Source organism: Panicum virgatum, chromosome 8N (assembly GCF_016808335.1).
Source record: "Panicum virgatum strain AP13 chromosome 8N, P.virgatum_v5, whole genome shotgun sequence".
In the NCBI taxonomy this organism is placed as follows: domain Eukaryota; kingdom Viridiplantae; phylum Streptophyta; class Magnoliopsida; order Poales; family Poaceae; genus Panicum; species Panicum virgatum.
The window spans coordinates 11,899,880-11,920,428 of record NC_053152.1 but is presented as its reverse complement, the minus strand read 5'-3'; the positions used below and the strand labels follow the sequence as shown (position 1 = coordinate 11,920,428).

General features: G+C 47.3%; 1 protein-coding gene and 2 long non-coding RNA genes across 4 annotated transcripts; 2 read left to right on the top strand and 1 right to left on the bottom strand.

Annotated features, from left to right (window-relative positions):
• Window positions 1–553: 553 nt before the first annotated feature.
• On the bottom strand, window positions 554–1,561 carry LOC120686178. The gene is made up of 2 exons (XR_005680026.1): window positions 1,015–1,561; window positions 554–790 (listed from the first exon to the last, which is right to left on the bottom strand). It is a non-coding gene; the product is annotated as an uncharacterized LOC120686178 (long non-coding RNA).
• An 11,238-nt stretch (window positions 1,562–12,799) lies between these two features.
• Window positions 12,800–16,300, top strand: LOC120686621 (disease resistance protein RGA5-like). Of its 2 annotated transcripts, none has more exons than XM_039968830.1 (2): window positions 12,800–14,730; window positions 14,955–16,300. In XM_039968830.1, the coding sequence occupies exon 2, from the start codon at window positions 15,106–15,108 to the stop codon at window positions 16,165–16,167; it is 1,062 nt and encodes a 353-aa protein (XP_039824764.1). In that variant the 5' UTR covers window positions 12,800–14,730; window positions 14,955–15,105; the 3' UTR covers window positions 16,168–16,300. The 2 variants fall into 2 exon arrangements, with proteins under 2 accessions (XP_039824764.1, XP_039824765.1); XM_039968831.1 differs by having other exon boundaries at window positions 13,474–14,730; window positions 14,955–15,534.
• A 1,154-nt stretch (window positions 16,301–17,454) lies between these two features.
• On the top strand, window positions 17,455–18,846 carry LOC120686393. Its single transcript, XR_005680159.1, has 2 exons — window positions 17,455–17,965; window positions 18,039–18,846. It is a non-coding gene; the product is annotated as an uncharacterized LOC120686393 (long non-coding RNA).
• The last annotated feature ends 1,703 nt before the right edge of the window (window positions 18,847–20,549 follow it).

Below are 20,549 nucleotides of genomic sequence, written 5' to 3'. Positions count from 1 at the left end.
AGGAAATGATCCTTGGTGGCCGGCCGCCAAGCAAAATCCGCCAAGAATAAAGCGCCAAGAAAATTTCATTGACTTGGCGGCCGGCCGCCAAGAATCATTTACTTGGCAGTTTGGCCGCCAAGAAAAGTAGAGTGCCATTAAAATTGCCGAAGCGCCAAGAAAATATACCACCCACCAAGGATATAATTTTACTTGGCGGTTGATGGCCACCAAGAAAAGGTATAAACTTGGCGGGGCTTCAACCGCCAAGAAAAGGTATTAACTTGGCAGCTGATGGCCGCCAAGGAAGGGTATTTACTTGGCATTGAAATCATAATTTTCTTGGCTGCCAACAGCCAAGAAAACAAGTACTATTAAATCTAAAAATATATTATTAGGTAATAGCTATACAATTTTGTTTGGATCCATAGGTAAATTCAAATTGCATTCATCAAACATTCAACCCATCTCAGTTCTGGTGATCAAGGTAGTGACCAGCAACTTATCATCATTCTTCCAGAAAACATTACAGGAACAAAATTTGGCACAAATACATTGTCGCTGATGCAGCAACTTTACTGAGCAGAAATATTCATAAATACTCCAATAGACTATACTGTTATTACAATCAACTTAATTAAAAAACTATTAAATCAAACAAACAGGACTTGATCTAGTCAACAATTAACACAAAGGTAGTAAAAGATCCTTCACCATTGCATACAAAAGGAATAAGCTAACTAGAAAGGAAAGTTGCATATGAGCTCCCATGCTACTCCAAGTTGCTCTCAAACCATCGTGCCTCTTTAACCTATAAAAACAAATCATTAGGATAGGTGAAATTAGAACGATTAGGTGGAAGCATGTAGGCTGATCTCACAGTCACATATTTCTTTACGAACAATACTACCGGAAAAATTCTGAACCTTTGCAAGGAAGCTAGTTAATTGTGTCTGAAAGTGGGTCAATCGGTATGTAAAACTCACACACAAGAGAGATAATTATTGGAAGCATTTACTGCAATAGGTTACCTACATATATGTAGATCTTTTGTGTTGACGCAGTGGAGAACATACCGGCGGCATGCAGCAAGTAGATCTGTACACCAAATTAAAACAAGATGAATCACAAATCCAACATCTACCCAACACATATCACTAACACATGTTGCAAATCTCAAGAAGAGTGGAGCAGGAGAGGGGCCTCTGGATGTAGTAAGAGCAAGAGCAGATGACAAGCACGCTGAGCGCCGCCGCTGGCTAGCTGTGCGCCGAGCACAGAAGCGGGAGCGGCACTGCGGGCCTGAGCGAGGAGCTGCGTCGTCGGTTGTGCGCCATCGCTGACTCCGGGGCAACGCGTTGCACAGGAGTGGCCGCGGCCCTGTCACGTGCCGCTGGCTCCAGGTCGACGCAGCGCGCCGCTGCTGTCTGTACACCACCGCTGTTGGCTCCGAGGCAAGGCACTGCGCAGGAGTGGCCGCGGCCTAGATGCAGGAGGGTGAGACAGTGGAAGAGGAGAGGGAGCAGAATGGTGGAAGAGCATGGAGGAGATAAGTCTGAGCACGTGACCTCGGATGCCCGGTGGACTCCAAGAGATAAGATAAGGTGAAATTTCAATTTTCACCAAACCATTCGGCGGGAGTTTCCCCGCCAATTTTTTTAACGTACAAGGTTGACTTAACAATCGTTTCCTTGACTGCCAACCGCCAAGTTAATGCATTTTTTCCTTGGCGATCCAACGAAGCCGCCAAGTAAATCCACCTTTTTCTTGGCAGCCTAATAAAACCACCAAGGTAGATATATTTTTTGGCTGTTTACTAGCACCGCCAAGAAAACTACATTTTTCTTGGCGGTTTAAATTTGGCCACCAAGAAAATTCTCAGCCGCCAAGGTAAATCCAGTTTGGTGTAGTGAATGAACTCAGTATTTCAAATTTTCAACAATTCAAATTTAAAAAAACTCTGTTGTAAAAATTTTACCCGACTTAGCTAGCACTAATTTTGGACTCGGAATTGATAGCTATACATATACCGCTGTCGAAAACATCAAACAAAATTGACCGGAGTACACGGTCCAATAATAAGCTAACCAAACAAATTTTAAAAAGGGGCTTTGGCGTTGTTGCCCCTGTTTCAAAGCGAAAGGGTGATTTTGCCCCTATTTTTGAACTGTGTGAAACGAAGGAAGCGTTTGTCCCTATTCCGGGAAAGCCAGTTAACGGTGTTAAAATTGCTATGAAAAGATCAATTTGCCCTTACGGATTTGCCCCTACTATTATGTGAATTTGTTGATTTTACCCCTATTTTGAATAGACACTACTACAGAATAAGCCTTTGTTCCAGGCCATTTGTCCCGGTTACCTTTGGGCCCGGGACAAAAGGTGGCTTTTGTCCCGGGTCCAACGGCAAGCCGAGCCAACGTGGGGGACATGGGCTTTTTGTTCCGGGTGGAGCCACCAACCCGCACAAAAGGCCCCCCATTTGTCCTGGAACAACCGGGTGGAGCCACCAACCGGGACAAAAGGGTGACCCTTTTGTCCCGGTTGGTGTTACCAACCCGGATAAAAGGCCCTTTTTATCCCGGTTGGTGTTACCAACCCGGACAAAAGGACCCTCCACGTGATAGTTCAAAAGGAAGTTATTCTATACAGAGTCACGTGTACTACTTAGGTGAGTTGGTAAGAAAACCATGCGCTATGTAAGAGGTCTTGGGATCGAATCCCGTGGTGTGCAAAAAAATTTTTAACATCAAGCACCTTTTGTCCCGGTTCTGCCACCCGGGACAAAGGCTTTTGTCCCGGAAGCCTTGTCCCGGTTCCAAAACCGGGACAAAAGCCAGTTTGGAACCGGGACAAAAGGCTGAATCTGTAGTAGTGAGAGGATCATTTTCGCAGGTCTGAAATGAATTTTCTTAAGCAAATTCAAACCAGATTTTATTAGCATTCAACCACGTAAAAATTTTGATGGTATTACATAAAATGGTATAACATATATTTTAAGGCCACAAAAGATGGTATTACATAATCTTACGTGCGTAACCCCAACACAATTTCTTTTTGCATTTCATCTATCAAGCAGCATTTTTCAGATACATGTGAACCACCAAAAGATGATGAAATACTCACATATGTCAAACAGTTAAGTTACAGGTTACAACTATGTTACATGATGACTAAAAGAACATTTCTATATGAACAAGCTACTCGCAAAAATAATGAACATACTGTAACAAATGAACAAGCTCGATCGCTTACAGTGGAATAGGAAACAGGACTTTGGCAGCTTTAACAAGATGCTGAGCTCCTCGACGCCGAGGCGGCGGAGGGCGGAGTCGATGGCCAGCTTGCGGATGGAGGCGTACACCTGGACGCACTTGCAACACCATACCCCGACTCGGCCATGCAGGAGAAGATGCCGTGCAGGTCGGAGATGGCGTCCGCAGGGTACAGTAGCAGCCCCTCCTCTCCCTGCCGCAGCTTCCTCCCCTCATCCCGTCCTCCACGCCGCTGCATCGTCCCCTCTTCTCCCCGCACGCCCCTCCCATTCCACGCGGCGCCTGGGGATGCAGATGCGGTGACGCGGGGACCCCTCTCTCCTCCCATGTTGCACGCGGCGTGCGAGACTATGATGGCGCCCAGTTTGTGGATGCGGAGGATTTCGCTACGGGTGCCGCGCGGGGGCCCTCCCACCCTTGCTATGTGCAGTAGCGTAGAGTGTGTGGCGGCAGCACATACGGGGGCGCGGAAAGCCGCCGGCGATGTGGGACGATGGCATAGAGCAGGGGTGGTGGCGCTCGCGCGACTGTGCGGAGCTGTACTGAGACCCTCTAGGATTTCATTTTTGTAGGCAACTTTTCACTGAATCATTAAGCAATTTATTCATTTTACTTTAGTATTTTTGCATTCGGATTATAGTATTTTCATGTTGTCACACCCTGAAATTTTTGAATTTCAGGATGTGATTAAAATTAAAAATAAAACAACAATTTTCTCACAATTTTAAAATTTTCTCAACATTTATTTTTCTTCACAGAGAATTTAGTGTAAAAGAAAATAAATATTGGTTGTTTTTCAAATTAAATGATGTTGTTCTTCTGGTGATGCATTCATGTCACATGCATAGTGTTGTTGAGTGTGAAAACCTTTCAAAACGTGTTCTATCATCAAAAGTTCTTCCCGGGAATTTTCCAGATTTTTCTGGATTCTTTTCCCATTTTCCCTAGAGCAAACTCTAATTTTTAGAGGCTCCTCCAAATCTTCTCATGAGCTCCAAATATTTTATTTGAGTTCGTTAGGTCCCAATATATTTATAGGATTTTTCCTAGAATTTTCGGATCATTTGGAATATTTTTCGGACTTTAAATATGAATTCTAGATTTTTCTAGGATTATTTTAATTTCGAAAATAATTAATTCCGAATTTTAAATGGGCTAAGTCTACCAAAAGAACATAAATCTCTAATGGACCTCAAGGGCCCATTCGTGTGTTCCCTAATGGGCTAAACGCACGTAAAGCCCATTAGCATGGGAGGGAGGTTTAGTACCACATTGCTAGTTGATGTGGTATGGTGAGACTTTTCTCCCTATATATTAAACCAACCTCTCATGGCAACTCCACACAAAAATATAGACTACCCATAGGGAGGCTCCTTGTTTGGGAATCCCTAAAATAATCTTTTTCCCCGGAATCCCACCATCCTTCGCATCCGTGCATCTCCGGTGAAATCCGACACCACCCTAGTGCTCAGCTCGTCGTCCTCTTCGTCGTGGTGTCTTCCTTCTCGCGAGTCGTCGCCATTTCGCCGTCGACCCCGTGCCTTCTCCTCGACAAGTTCACTGCCCCAGAGTTTCGCAAGGTAGCAAGGGATCTCTCCGACCTTTTTTTCCCTCCCCTTCTCGCTCCTGCTCGCGCGCCCGAGCCCGCCAGCTCTGCTCCGCTGCCGCTCGCCACAGAGCCGCCTCCTACCGCGCGCAAAACCCTATCCTCCGCCGCCACGCCGATTGGAGCTCGGAGCCGCCGCCGCATGGCCGTTCTGTCACGCCCCGGCCGCGGTCTGCTCGCCGCCGGTGCCCACGCTGCCGCTCCGTTCGCTGCCGGCGACTCCCAGCACCGCCCGCACCGCCTGAGCTGACCCGAGTCGCCAGCTGCAGGCCGTGCGAGACGAGCCGAGCCGCCCGCCTGCCTATCCGCCTTCGGATCGTGATCCAATGGATCAAATCAGATCTAACACAAGTCAATACCGGTCAACCATAGTCAGTTTTGCAAAGAAGCCCCCAGTTTCTAGGAAATCAACCCGCGGTCCCCTCCTGTTCAAAAATAATTACAAAATAGCCCTTGGTTTTACGTTTAGACCCCTGGACTTTTCTGAAATAGAACCCGCCGTCCAGGAGATAGATTTTTGCATGCTAACCCCTGTAGTTTAGGTTTAATCTTGTTTTAGTCCTTGATTTCTTCAGATCTAGCCCCTAGAAGCTCTGTTCTCTTACAAATAAGTCCTTGGAACCTTGTTTTAGCTATAACTTCTTCGTTTTAGCTCCGTTTTCATCAATTCTTGCGCTCACGTGATCCTTGTGATGTGTGCAATAGCTTTATAACCTTTTTATCCTCTGTGAGCACACTTTGTTGTGTCTCACATATATTTTTTTTCCATTATTCCTTAACCCTTTTGTTAATCGCGACTAAATCCTTACTCATTGTTTATCCCATAGTTTCCATGTCCTAGCTCCATTTTCCGTGTTTCTTGCGCTCTCATAACCGTAGCAGCGAGCTCTATCCTTTAGTACGCTCTTTTTAAAGTCTTTCTTCTATTTTGGTGTATTGTTCTTAGTTGTATCTTCTTGTTTGCTTTGTATGTTTTCCCGAAGATTGTTACGAGTAGAAGAATCACTGTTCGAAGATTGAAGATCAAGTTTTCCATGCGAGCAAGAGCTGAAGAGCAGTAAAAGTAGCTTTTCGTTGGAGAAAGGAAAGTGACCCTAACCATCTTTCTATCTATGCTTATATACAAGAGTACTTAATTTAATTGGAATATGGAGAACCACCCAAGAAAACCGTACAACCACAATATTATACGGCTCTGGTCTTGGCTAAGTAATTAGATGATCTATATGTCGTGCCTGGGGCGTTTGATTGGTGGATATTTGGGTTATCGAGCTTTGAGGAGCGGGTGAAGGAAGCTTCGTCTTCTGAGGTACCGCAGAAAGCAAGGGACCAGTGCGTACATATAGTGATTCTTTGGAAAAGCCTCATAGCATCCCTATGCAATCACACCTCGGAAGTGTGGTATTGTGCCTAGCTAGCACATTGCGTGGTTGGGTTCAAAGTTCTTCGGAACTTTTACGCGAATTGTGGTGAATGTGTACAACCTCTACAGAGTTAAAACTAACCGGTTAGCCATGCTCACGGTCAAGAACGGCTTGGACCCTCACATGATTAATAAACTTAAAGATGGATATAAATCATATTCTGGTTATTTCTTGTGGCCTTGCTGAGTACCAACCATAAGTGTACTCACCCTTGCTTACTGCTGCTCAGAAGGAAAGATGTGAGAAGTATTTTGAAGATGATGCTGAGTTCTAGGCGTACGCAACCCCAGTCGTTTGCCTGTGAAGTTTGGAGCCTTCGTTTCCAGGATAAGCTGTAAACTCTGATAATCTTTTAGTTGTTGTTTTAATTCTCTTTTACGTGATACTGTTACTGATTATTCACTTATAATGTCTCTATATGTATGAAACTTGATCCTGGCATACATATAGATATGCATTTAGTTTTGACCTTAAAACCGGGTGTGATAGAAGTGGTATCAGAGCTGTATCAACTGTAGGACGTAAGCCTAGATAGCAATGGTCGTTTTTTTAAGGTTTCTTCTGATATTAAATCTATCCCTGTTTATTCTTTGACCCCCTCCATTGAATATTCTCTCTCCTTAACTATTTTTTTTCCTTTCTCAATGAACCTTGATAACTCATCTTTCTCACCTGACCCTTTATTTCATTTGCACTTTGTTAATTGCAAATGTAAAACAAAATCCGCAATCTTTGCATCCTGACCTACTCTCTCCTTTATAATTTTCTTATTGATGCTCAACCCTAGGTCAATTACTCCTTTTTTCTAATTCTCGACACCCTCTCCTTCCCTTTCCTCCCAAATAAATATCGCTTTGGATTCATCTCTTGACTTGAATTCCAAAGTATCTTTTCTGATTCAAAATTGTTTAGATATTTCATGCCACGTACCCTAATTCCTGTGCAAGCCATCTGAAGAATGAAGCTACTAGTTCATCATGAGGAGTCAAGTCGAACCAATTGGAATCATACCACTTGCCCACAATCCTACTCAAGTTGGATGAAGGATTCAGAGCGCCACCAAAGAATCAAGTCTGAAGGCTGAGCAAGGTTATGACACTCTCACTACCACTACAATCACGAAGGTGAAGTCAACGCTGGACACGCTGAAGGAGGCACGTGTCATCCATGACGAAGCTGGAAGATATAATCAAGCTTAGGAGTACCCCTTCTAACTCTATTAACAACATTTAGCATCGTTCTTTGACTATGTTGATTGGTGGAGTTCAGTGTTTGCATGATGATGCTTGACTTTATGGCCTTGTCTGATTCGTATCTTTGTAATGATTGTTGGTGTACTGTGGGTCTTCTACCTACAATGACATCAGTTGCCTAGATGGGTTCTTCTTTTATACTTCCCCCTCCTTGTTATCCTCCGTCTTTCCACCTAATACTTTCGAGGATGTCAAGAAGGAAGTTCAAGACAACACTAACAGCAATAGTAGAAACCTCCAAGCATCTACAATGATCAACAAATGCAAGAAGCTGAAGATGGTGAGTCCCAACAGAAATCGAGAAGATAGGGCCAATAAAGGAGACCTCAACATCCTAGCACAAACTCAAGGACTGCAAGGAATGGTTCCAACCAAGGTCGATACCCAAGAACATGTTACAGAGCAAACCTTATTCCCGGAGAACCGCAACCATATCACTAGTGACAACCATCAGATCTCAACAACTCTGCCACCGATGGATGAAGAGAAGTTAATAACTATGCAAGCTCAAGTCTTACAAAGAAGGATGCAGTACAATACGGTATCACCTCATCGCATGGTGTTAACCAAAGCAGAGATCCCTACCGGACTAGTGAAGAGGCAAGTCGCCGAAGCACAGAAGCTAGTGATAGAGGAGCAACATGAGATTAGTAAGACTCCGGGAACGTGCCAATGTTGCGAGCATTATGGTCGTCTATGTCTTCAAGAAGATAGCTTAATGGCAGCAGAAGCAAGACAACGTTACCATTCAGAGATCAACAGAAAGTTATCTGCCCAGGATCTAGTCCTAGAGGAAGTCGTCCAAGGTAGAGATAGTAATCAGACTATAAACCTCGATGATTGGACTATCTCTTTGAAAGAGTTTCGGCCTAAAAGAAGCAAGCATTCCAAGAAACAAATTAATAAAGCAAGTCAAGAGAAGGTGGAGTTACCACAACCGTTGGCAGATAGAAGTGTTCAACCCAGTTCCAACCAACTACAGCCTGAAGTGGTTCAACCTCCATATGACAACTCTATCGAGAAGAATCCTAACGCACAAGCCATTCCACAAAGAGTGGAGATGGAGCAGAAAGAAAGTCGGGATGGACGTGTTAAAAGAGTAGTGTGCTTTAAATGTGGTGAAAAGGGTCACTATGCCAGCAGATGTTCCACAAAGCGAGGAAGCCAGGATGAGTATGCTAAGAGAATGTGTTCTGTAGGTAGTAAAGAAGGCCACTATGCTAATAGATGTCCAACAAAGCATAAGAAGACTAGATCCTGTGATCTCGGACTATATTGCCTCAAGTGTGGAGAAGATGGACACCTCGCCAGTTGGTGTGAAAAAAAAAAGATAATTAATGACAGAAGTACATGAAGACTTGAGAGGTGATACAAGACTCCAAGCCAGAAAAAAACAACCAAGCTCTATTCAAATCACTTTATCAAGATATAAGGGAACTACTTCAACAGATGGGCCAACGAAGCCGAGGAAAGAATGGATGGTTAAAGTAGAAATTAGACTAAGTAACCATGAAGTGTTTGATGTGAGTTGCAGAGAATAAAGAAGCATGTTTGAGCATGTATTGTAAGAACAAATGATCGTGAAGAAAGTTAACAAGTGTCGGATGGTACCCACCTAAACCTTTGTCTCTTGCTAACCTTGTGAATCTCGGGACGAGATTCCTTTTTAGGGGGGTAGTTCTGTCACACCCTGAAATTTTTGAATTTCAGGATGTGATTAAAATTAAAAATAAAACAACAATTTTCTCACAATTTTAAAATTTTCTCAACATTTATTTTTCTTCACAGAGAATTTAGTGTAAAAGAAAATAAATATTGGTTGTTTTTCAAATTAAATGATGTTGTTCTTCTGGTGATGCATTCATGTCACATGCATAGTGTTGTTGAGTGTGAAAACCTTTCAAAACGTGCTCTATCATCAAAAGTTCTTCCCGGGAATTTTCCGGATTTTTCTGGATTCTTTTCCCATTTTCCCTAGAGCAAACTCTAATTTTTAGAGGCTCTTCCAAATCTTCTCATGAGCTCCAAATATTTTATTTGAGTTCGTAAGGTCCCAATATATTTCTAGGATTTTTCCTAGAATTTTCTGCTCATTTGGAATATTTTTCGTACTTTAAATATGAATTCTAGATTTTTCTAGAATTATTTTAATTTCGAAAATAATTAATTCCGAATTTTAAATGGGCTAAGTCTATCAAAAGTACATAAATCTCAAATGGACCTCAAGGGCCCATTCGTGTGTTCCCTAATGGGCTAAAGTCACGTAAAGCCCATTAGCATGGGAGGGAGGTTTAGTACCACATTGCTAGTTGATGTGGGATGATGAGATTTTTCTCTCTATATATTAAACCAACCTCTCATGGCAACTCCACACAAAAATATAGACTACCCATAGGGAGGCTCCTTGTTTGGGAATCCCTAAAATAATCTTTTCCCCAGAATCCCACCATCCTCCGCATCCGTGCATCTCCGGTGAAATCCGACACCACCCTAGTTCTCAGCTCGTCGTCCTCTTCGTCGTGGTGTCTTCCTTCTCGCGAGTCGTCGCCATTTCGCCGTCGACCCCGTGCCTTCTCCTCGACAAGTTCACCGCCCCAGAGTTTCGCAAGGTAGTAAGGGAGCTCTCCGACCTTTTTTTTCCCCTCCCCTTCTCGCTCCTACGCGCGCGCCCGCACCCGCCGGCTCTGCTCCGCCGCCGCTCACCACAGAGCCGCCTCCAACTGCGTGCAAAACCCTATCCTCCGCCGCCGCGCCGATTGGAGCTCGGAGCCGCCGCCGCGTGGCCGTTCTGTCGCGCCCCCACCGCGGTCTGCTCGCCCCCGGCGCCCACGCTGCCGCTCCGTTCGCCGCCGGCGACTCCCAGCGCCGCCCGCACCGCCTGAGCCGACACGAGCCGCTAGCTGCAAGCCGTGCGAGACGAGCCGAGCCGCCCGCCTGCCTATCCGCCGTCGGATCGTGATCCGATGGATCAAATCAGATCTAACCCAAGTCAATACCGGTCAACCATAGTCAGTTTTGCAAAGAAGCCCCCCAGTTTCTAAGAAATCAACCCGCGGTCCCCTCCAATTCAAAAATAATTACAAAATAGCCCTTGGTTTTATGTTTAGACCCCTGGACTTTTCTGAAATAGAACCCGCCGTCCAGGAGATAGAGTTTTGCATGCTAACCCCTGTAGTTTAGGTTTAATCTTGTTTTAGTCCTTGATTTCTTCAGATCTAGCCCCTAGAAGCTCTGTTCTCTTACAAATAAGTCCTTGGAACCTTGTTTTAGCTATAACTTCTTCGTTTTAGCTCCGTTTTCATCGATTCTTGCGCTCACGTGATCCTTGTGACATGTGAAATAGCTTTATAACCTTTTTATCCTCTGTGAGCACACTTTGTTGTGTCTCACAAATATTTTTTTTCCATTAGTCCTTAACCATTTTGTTAATCGCGACTAAATCCTTACTCATTGTTTATCCCATAGTTTCCACGTCCTAGCTCCGTTTTTCGTGTTTCTTGCGCTCTCGTAACCATAGCAGCGAGCTCTATCCTTTACTATGCTATTTTCAAAGTCTTTCTTCTATTTTGGTGTATTGTTCTTAGTTGTATCTTCTTGTTTGCTTTGTATGTTTGCCCGAAGATTGTTCCGAGTAGAAGAATCGCTGTTCGAAGATTGAAGATCATGTTTTCCATGCGAGCAAGAGCTGAAGAGCAGTAAAAGTTGGTTTTCGTTGGAGAAAGAAAAGTGACCCTAACCATCTTTCTATCTATGCTTATATACTAGAGTACTTGATTTAATTGGAACATGGAGAACCACCCAAGAAAACCGTACAACCACAATACTATATGGCTCTGGTCTTGGCTAAGTAATTAGATGATCTATATGTCGTGCCTGGGGCGTTTGATTGGTGGATATTTGGGTTATCGTGCTTTGAGGAGTGGGTGAAGGAAGCTTCGTCTTCTGAGGTACCGCAGAAAGCAAGGGACCAGTGCGTACATATAGTGATTCTTTAGAAAAGCATCGTAGCGTCCCTATGCAATCACACCTTGGAAGTGTGGTATTGTGCCTAGCTAGCACATTGCGTGGTTGGGTTCAAAGTTCTTCGGAACTTTTACGCGAATTGTGGTGAAAGTGTACAACCTCTGCATTGTTAAAACTAACCGGTTAGCCGTGCTCACGGTCAAGAGCGGCTTGGACCCTCACATGATTAATAAACTTGAAGATGGATATAAATCACATTCTGGTTATTTCTTGTGGCCTTGCTGGGTACCAAGTGTACTCACCCTTGCTTACTGCTGCTCAGAAGGAAAGATGTGAGAAGTATTTTGAAGATGATGCTGAGTTCTAGGCGTACGCAACCCCCAGTCGATTGCCTGTGAAGTTTGGAGCCTTCGTTTCCAGGATAAGCTGTAAACTCTGATAATCTTTTAGTTGTTGTTTTAATTCTCTTTTATGTGATACTGTTATTGATTATTCACTTATAATGTCTCTATATGTATGAAACTTGATCCTGGCATACATATAGATATGCATTCGGTTTTGACCTTAAAACCGGGTGTGACACATGTGTTCCCACTGATAGTGTTTTGGATTTTCATGTATTCAACTTATGCTAAACCAACATGCAAATTAATCATACCAAGCGCTTTTGTATTTTAGATTGTAGCTTACGCTAAACCAGTTAAGCAGTTTATGTATCATGCCTTTGTGTTTTTAAATTACATGTAAACAGCTTAAGCTAAATCAACAAACAAAATTTTCATATTAGGCTAAGCATTTTTTTGTGTTTTTAGATAGTAGTATTTTCTTGTAATTTCATGGATTAGCCATTGGTTCTACTCGAATTCACTTTTACGCATCTTATAAGATGTGAACAAGCAATTTATTTATCTTCAATTTGACATTTTTTTAATTTAATTTTGGTATTTGGTTAGAGAATTGAATGACATTTATACAGTTTTTGAGCAGCGTTGAACAATAAAAGTGGGTAATGGTAGAAAATATGGGTCGTGGGATCTTTCTCGATGACATGGTTCCACTTGGCCAAGCGGCCATTAATGCCATGGGCCATGGGCCATGGCGTATGGCTAGGGATAAGTGGTTGAGCAACAACCATAATAACTGCTCGGCAGCGACATTATCAGCATTCACCAACTGATGAATGATTCTCGCAGGTCCTTGCCTAACCTTCCGGTCCAATGGAGCGCCCATTTCCTTTCCTTTAAGGGCACCCGCAACGGGCCGTTAAGAGCGGCCGATAGTCTTACACGTAGGAGAGAGACAAGAAGAGAGAGAAGAGTTGCCGCTACGCCCAGAGACACTCTACAGCACAAAATTCGAGCAACGTGGTGGGGCCCCACCAAACGGAGTACGCGGGCGTCCGGGCGAGGCAGACACTAGGCGGCGGAGGGCCACCGCGTTTCCCGGTGCAGTGGCGTCGTGCGGCTGTGCGGTGGCGAAGGGACCCCGGCGAGGCGATGCCGCGGAGGAGAGGTTGCCGGCGCGGCTGCCCATCCCAGTGGCGTGGTGCAGAGGTCCGGAGGAGGCTCGTCGGCGCGGCGTCGGCGGCAGAGGAGGCACAAGGCCGGGCGGGGCCGGCGTCAGGAGAGGAGGCACACGGCGGAGCGGCGAGGCATGCGGCCGGCCGGCCGACGCCGCACAGTACTGCCGTCGCCGCCGCTCGCGTACGGCAAGGCGAGCCCACCCACGCCGGGCGAGGCCACGCGGAGCTGCCCCAGCCGCCAGTGGAGCCACCGCCGCCGATGCTCGGTGGTCTGCACGCCTCGGCCAGGCCCGGCGCGTCGGCGGCGACGCAGACGAGACCGCGCGGCGCGGCAAGCGGCCCCGGGTCCAGCGAGGCATGTAGGCGCCCGCCTCCGTGGGGCGGCGCGCGGCGGGGCGACACCGCCAGGGCGAAGCAGGGCCGCAGCTGGGGTGAAGCAAGGCCGCCGCGCCGGAGCTAACGAGTCGCGGGCGGGGGACGACGAGCGGCGCGGCCACCGGCGGTCCAGCGCTCGCCGCCGCAGGGGCGTGGAGGACGGCCGGTCGGCAGTCCGGCGCACGGTGCTGTGGAGTAGCATTGGAGCAGCGCGGTGGCTTGCGGAGCTCGACGCCGCCTGGACGTTTGAAACATGTAATTAAAAATTCCAACGTGCGGGGTCCACAATTTTTGAAGTATGTATTTATAGGTACTCTGTTGGATGAACCATCTATATTGCTCACTATAGCTGACGGGGGACAATATTATAGAGAGCTGTTGCGGGTGCCCTAAGCAACTGCTCAGCCATACTTGTTATAAAAAAAAACTGCTCAGCCATACTCCAATCCATTCAATACTTCAATACCCATAAGGAAAACCTTCTGTCTAGCTAGGTAGCCACCGGAGCGCCAGGCATGGAACTCGCCATGGCGGCAGTGAGCAGCTTCCTCCCCAAGCTGGGCACCCTCCTCACCGATGAATACAAGCTGCAGAACGGGGTGAGGGGGGAGATCAAGTTCCTGGGAGCCGAGATGGAGAGCATGCAGGCTGCTCTCAAGAAGGTGTCCGAGCTACCGGCTCACCAGATCGATGATGATGTAGAGATCTGGGCGAGGGAATTGAAGGAGCTGTCCTACGACATCGAGGATAGCGTCGACACTTTCATGGTGCGTGTTGATGCTTCTGTGTGCACCACCAAACCGCATAGCTTCAGAAGGTTCTTCGACAGAGCAATCGGCTTGTTGACAAAAGCCAAGATCCGTCGGCGTATTGCAACCAACATGGTAGAAATCAAGACCCGTCTCCATGCGGCTGCCGACAGGCGAGCAAGGTACAAGTTTGAAGACTTTGTTGTGCGGCCTGACAGTACTGTCGTGGACTTCAGGTTGCCGGCTCTCTATGAAGATGCAAAGAATCTTGTTGGCATCGATGGCTCTGCAGAGAAGCTCACCGCTTTGCTAATGCACGGGGAAGGCGCGCAAAGGCAGCAGCTAATGGTTGTCTCGATTGCTGGAGTCGGAGGACTTGGCAAAACAACGCTTGCCAATTCAGCGTTTCAAAGACTCAGAGGAGATTTTGAGTCTCAAGCGTTTGTTTCAGTCTCCCTTAAGCCAGACATCAAGAAGATTTTCAGCAGCATTCTGCGTAGGGTTAGCGGGATGGAGTAAAGCAATGCTGAAGCGTGGAGTCATACCGAGCTCGTAGACAAGATCCGTGAGATCCTTGAGAATAGAAGGTACTAACTATATTCTTGTTAAATATGCATATGTAACCAAAACAGAGCCTATATAGTTTCATTAATATCCATGTTAACTGGTTCATTCGATGTCGTAAATTCTTAGACAATATATCCATGCATGTTCATTAATTAATATCCATATGTTAATAAGTAGTAAATTTTGAGACTATACATCCATTGTTCATCTCTGCCGTGCAACTAATATTCTTACAAAATGGCAGGTACATCATTGTAATTGATGATGTATGGGATGAATCAGCGTGGACGCTTATTAAATGTGCTCTTGTTGACAATAACCTTGGTAGCAGAGTCATTGTGACGACCCGTAATACTGGTGTGGCTAAATTTTCTTGCTCATCCACAGCTGGTGCTATGTATGAACTACCTCCTCTCTCCGACACAGATTCAGAAAGGCTGTTCTATAAAAGGATATTTAACAAAGAGGAAGAAATTCAATCTGAACTGAAAGAGGTTTCCAGGAAAATTCTGAAGAAATGTGGTGGCATACCCTTAGCTATCATTACGGCAGCCAGTATGTTGGCTAGTATACCAAACAAAACAAAGTATGAATGGTACGGTGTATACAATTCTATGGGTTCTGGGCTTGAAAAGGATAAGACTCTAGAGAACATGCGAGCGATATTATCGCTTAGTTATGCTGATCTACCTTGCTATCTAAAACCTTGTTTGCTGTTTGTAAGCATCTTTCCTGAGGATTCCGAGATTCTATGTTCCTGGTTGGTGAATATGTGGGTAGCGGAAGGATTTGTTAAAGAAAAGAAGGGGAAAACTCTTTATGAAGTAGGAGAGAGTTACTTAAATGAGCTATTTAATAGAAACATGCTTCAGCCGTTGAGGATAGATGAACACGGCAGAGCAATATGGTGCCGTGTACATGATATCATACTTGATCTCATCATTTCCCTTTCAGCTCAAGAAAATTTTGTCACAATATCAGAAGATCTGCGGCTCATGCCTTCACCGTGCAAAGTCAGGCGGTTATCGCTGCAGAGAAGGAAGGTAGACACAGAGGAACATAGAGAACAAGATAGCAAGACAGATGAAGTGATTGTTCAAGGAGCTGTAGACATGTCTCATGTGAGGTCACTCATTGAATTTAGCGATGCTTCAGACTCGGTGCCATTATCTCTTTCAAGGTTTTCAGTTCTGCGTGTTCTGTGTTTGAACCTTTTCCCAAGGAACAACCATCCTAAGGTTATAGGGACTTTCCATCATTTGAGGTACCTGAAGCTAGGTGGTCTGCTTGAAACAGAGCTTCTAGAACAAATTGGAAACCTACAGCTTCTCAAGACACTGAATTTACGTGCAGCATCCATAAAAGAATTGCCAGCAAATATTGTTCAGCTAAGGCAACTTGAGAATCTGCTTATTCGCTGGCGGGTGGGATTGCCAGATGGGATTGGGAGTTTATGATGCCTGCAAAAGCTGTTATGCGTTGATATGTCCTGTGCATCACCATACACGGGGATGGCTAATTTACGGTCAACCGTACGGTAGGCATCTGTACGGTCGATTTTCTGACATCAATTTTTTTTCCGTTTTTAAATTTTTTTGTCGTTTTCTAAGAAAAATAAATTCAGATATTTTTTTATGAGTCAAATAATTTTTCAAGTGAAAATTTGGTGGGTAGAAAAAATTTCAAGAAATTAATTGGTGAGATAAAAAAATTTACGAGAAAAATTTTGCCAGAGAGAAATTTATCAAATGGAAGAAACAAAAAATGTACAACCAAATAAAAAAACTACTCCACGGAGCTCGCCGCCGGAGGCCAGCGCCCTCGCCGCCGCCGCCCTCGTCCTCCACGAGCTTCCTCGCCGCCGCCGCCCCCATCCCTGCCACCGGCGAGCACCCGGGGACGCACCATACCGCCGCCGCCGCCTCCATCCTCCGCGAGCGCCGGAGGAGGGGGGGAGTGGGGGAAGACCCTGCCGCCGCTGCCTCCGGCGAGCACTAGGGCTGCGAGCCGCGGCCACCATCCCGCCCGCGCGCTCGCCGGGCGAAGCTCGCGTCCCTGCTAGAAGATAAAGACAGAGGCCTGCTGGATCTAGACAGAAAGAGAAATAGCCTGTTGAGAGGAGACGGAAGGAAATGCGAGAAGATTCTGGCCGTGGGAGGAGGTAATCACGTGGGTCGTCGGGCCCACCACGTGGTGCGGGTCGTCGACCGTGAGTTGCTCTGCTCCCGGTCGACTGTAGAAATAGCATTGCGACCAAACACTATGGTTGAGCTAGGCAAGCTAAATGAACTAAGGGATCTCAGCGTAAGGGGATTAGATCGTGATGAGAGTTACATGCAAACTTTTCTCCATACTCTGCCTAATATACACAACATTCGCACACTTAATCTAAAAGGCTATGGGCAATGTTCCCTAGATTGCATATCAGAGGGATGGAGGATCCCTGCCCATCTCCGAAGCTTTGACGGACACAGATTAGAATTCCCTCAGCTGCCACGGTGGTTTTCCTGTCTCTCCAAACTCACCTACTTATCCATCAGGGTACATTGTCTAACACAGCACTACTACAGAATACATCATCGCAAACGCCCCATCACCACCGGTTTGTTTCGAACCGGCGGTGATAGTCTATCACCGCCGGTTCCAAATGGACCCGGCGGCGGTGATGTGTTCTCCACCTATTTTAATTTTTCTCTTCCTCCCTTTCACTCATCTCCCTTCTCCTCCCCTCTCCCACAGCGCACGCCGCCCCTCTCCCTTCATTCCTTCTCCTCCCTCTCATTCCCCATCTCCTCCCCTCTCCCTCCTCTCCCTTCTCTCCCCAGTGAAGGGGAGATCCACGCGCGGCCAGCCGGCCGCCGTGGGAGGTCGACCGCGGGCCGGTGTGGGAGCTCGGTGAGGGACATCCACGCGCGGGAGCTCGACCACGGCCATCGCGGGAGCTCGACTGCGGCCGGCGCAGGAGCTCGGCGCGGCCGCGATCGCGGCGGCCGGCGCACGGGCCGTTCCCCGCCGACCCTTCCCCTTCCCTCTCTGCTCCTTTCCCCTGCTAGCTCCAACGCTGGCTCCCCTTCGTCCCTTCTCGCTGCTTCCCCTAGCTCTCTTAACCTACAGATCCGCAGCGGCGGAGGGAACGGCAAGCTCGCGGCGAGCGTGGCGGCATCGGGAGCGGCGAGCGCGGCAGCAGCGGGAGCGGCAAGTGCGGCGGCGGTGGGAGCGGCGAGATCCGGCGCGGTGCCGTGCGAATCGACCTCTGTGAGATGCGGTGCCCCTCCCCTCCCCTCCTCACGACTGCCCCTAACCTTGCCTCCCCTCTCTTCCCCTGCAGGTAGGGACTAGGCGCGGCCACCCTGGCGTTGCCCTTCTCTGCCGGGGCCGGCTGCAGCAGCGCAGGAAGCGGCGAGCACGCAGCGGCGGCGGCAGCGGCGAGCTCGCAGCGATGGCGGCGGCGGCGGGAGCGGCAAGCGCGGTGCTGCGACGGCGGCAGCAGCTGCATGGCGAGCAGCGAGCGGCAGTGACGAGGCGGGGCGAGCGGCAGCAGTAGCAGCAACAGCGCAGCCTATTTTTTTTTGTTTCCAAATGGGGCAACACCGCCGGGTCTGAAACAGGCGGTGATGGTTCGGACTATCACCGTCGGGTCCGAAACCGGCGGTGATGGCCCCGTCCATCACCAACGAGTTAAATCCAACGCCCCCCAAAACCGGCGGTGATAGCTATTTTGAACCGGCGGTGATAGGGGGCGCTGGAGTAGTGCAGGATGATATTCAACTGCTTGGAGCTTTACCCGTGCTACGTGCTCTTTAACTACGAGCATACAACAATGAAACTACCGAAGAACCATGGCTGATCGGCATTGATCAGCCGTTCCGCTCTCTGGTGGTGTTTAAGTTTGACCAAAAAGGACGGCGTTGGCTGGTGTTTGATCAAGGAGTGATGCCAAGGCTTCAGATACTTCGTTTGTATTTGACATATACAGTGCAAAAGGCCAGAAAACGTGGTGATTTTTGCATCGGCCTGGAGAACCTCACTTCCCTTGAACATATCTCTGTAAGGTATTACTGTAAGGACGGCAAGCGTAGGGAGGCGGAGGCTGTGAAGAGTAAGATCAGGGATGCAATTGATCTCCATCCAAACCATCCAACTCTTGGGTTTTTATCACTTGAGCACATGTACAGGGACTAACGTGAGGCGTGGAGCTAAGGTAACCGACATTGGTTCCCCATGAGTTACTATATATATGTAGTTGCATGTTTAATTTCTTGCATTTGCTGAGGAGGTACCCTTGCTTTTTCTCCTCAGCATGATGAATGGTCAAACATCATGTCCAAAAATGAACAATGTGTAGTATTTAGCTAGGAATTATCCAAGAAGGAACCTCTTCAGCTAACAGTGGAGAGGATATATACTAAAGCAAGCCAATGATTACACGTATCCTTTTTTTTTTGAGAAAACCGGGATTATATTTCACATAAGTTTTTGGTAGATTACATCCCAAAACTTACAAAGACAAATCTTAAAGTAAAACAAACTACATCCAAGTCCTTGCAAGTTTCTCCCGGTCATCCCCGTCGCCGACGGTCGAAGCCGCTGCCCGTGAAGCCGACCACTTTTCCGACGAAGGACATCAGAAATTTTCATTGGCACCATAAGCAGCACATCGGGGACACCAACATGCCTTGTGAACGCTGAACGAACAAGCCGAATCACATCGCCGGTGTATAAAGGATCTGGCGCCTCAATCACCAACAACCCCGCCACGCCGGACGACGAGTCACCCGAAAGGGGAAGCAACCCACCAGAAGAAGTGGGATATGAAAACCAACCCAATTTCCCAACGAGTCGGTCGGCAAACCTCAAAGGTGGACCAATGGAACGGGCGACGCCATGACCACCAAAGAGGTAGAAGAAACTCCTCTGACCTCTCGTAGCTATGTCGCTAGCATCAAGGCCGACGAGGCTACTAAAAGCATGGGCACACCCGGCAACAAGGAATCCACAGAGGATTGGAGCACCGACGCATAAAGAAAAAACAACGAAAAGCTCGCCGATGCTGAATCCTCTGACTGAAACACCGAATCTGCGCTCCACACTCTTATCAACCATCATCAGACACCCAACACCATCGACAACTATGCCACTAGAGCATCCAAGGAGGAAACAAAATCGGGATCGAACCAAAAAGGGGATCGAACCACGCGAACCCGATCTCTCGAGTTCAAGGTACACATACCTCACGAGCCAACCGCCGGAAGAAGCGCCGTCACCGACGCAGACGCCGGGGACGGCTCGCGGGGACAAAATAGCCGGTGGAGACATCACCATCGCCACCGTAGAGCACACTGCAATTCGGCGCCGCACCGGGAGCAGGAACCCTACCCTAATCTACTCAGCAAACCTATAGGAATAGACTAGTATAGACAACCAGGCGCCGATTCCACCGTTTCCCTCCTTCTCCGGCGCCGGAGAGGCCACCGGAGGCGGAAGGATCCGGCTAAATTGACGCCGGGGAGGAGAATCGCCCTGCTTTCGCCTTGGAACTGTAGCGGAGGGGAAAGAAGGGTCGAGAGGTCCGTCTAATAGATTTTATGATTACACGTATCCAAGAAGGAAACCTTTCGCTAATTATCTTTTTAGATTGCACATGTGACCAATGAGTGCACATGTAGGCCCATTGTGATTGTAATACCAAAGAAAAAAGAGAAAGAAAAGGGCTTTTAGGGGGAGAGGCAAGGCCCATCCAGCCCACTCCTTTCCCTCCTCCCCACGCCACCTCCTTCCCAGAACCGATATCTCTCCTTCCCCTTCTCGTTCTCTTTCTTCTCTTGCTCCTTTCCATGGC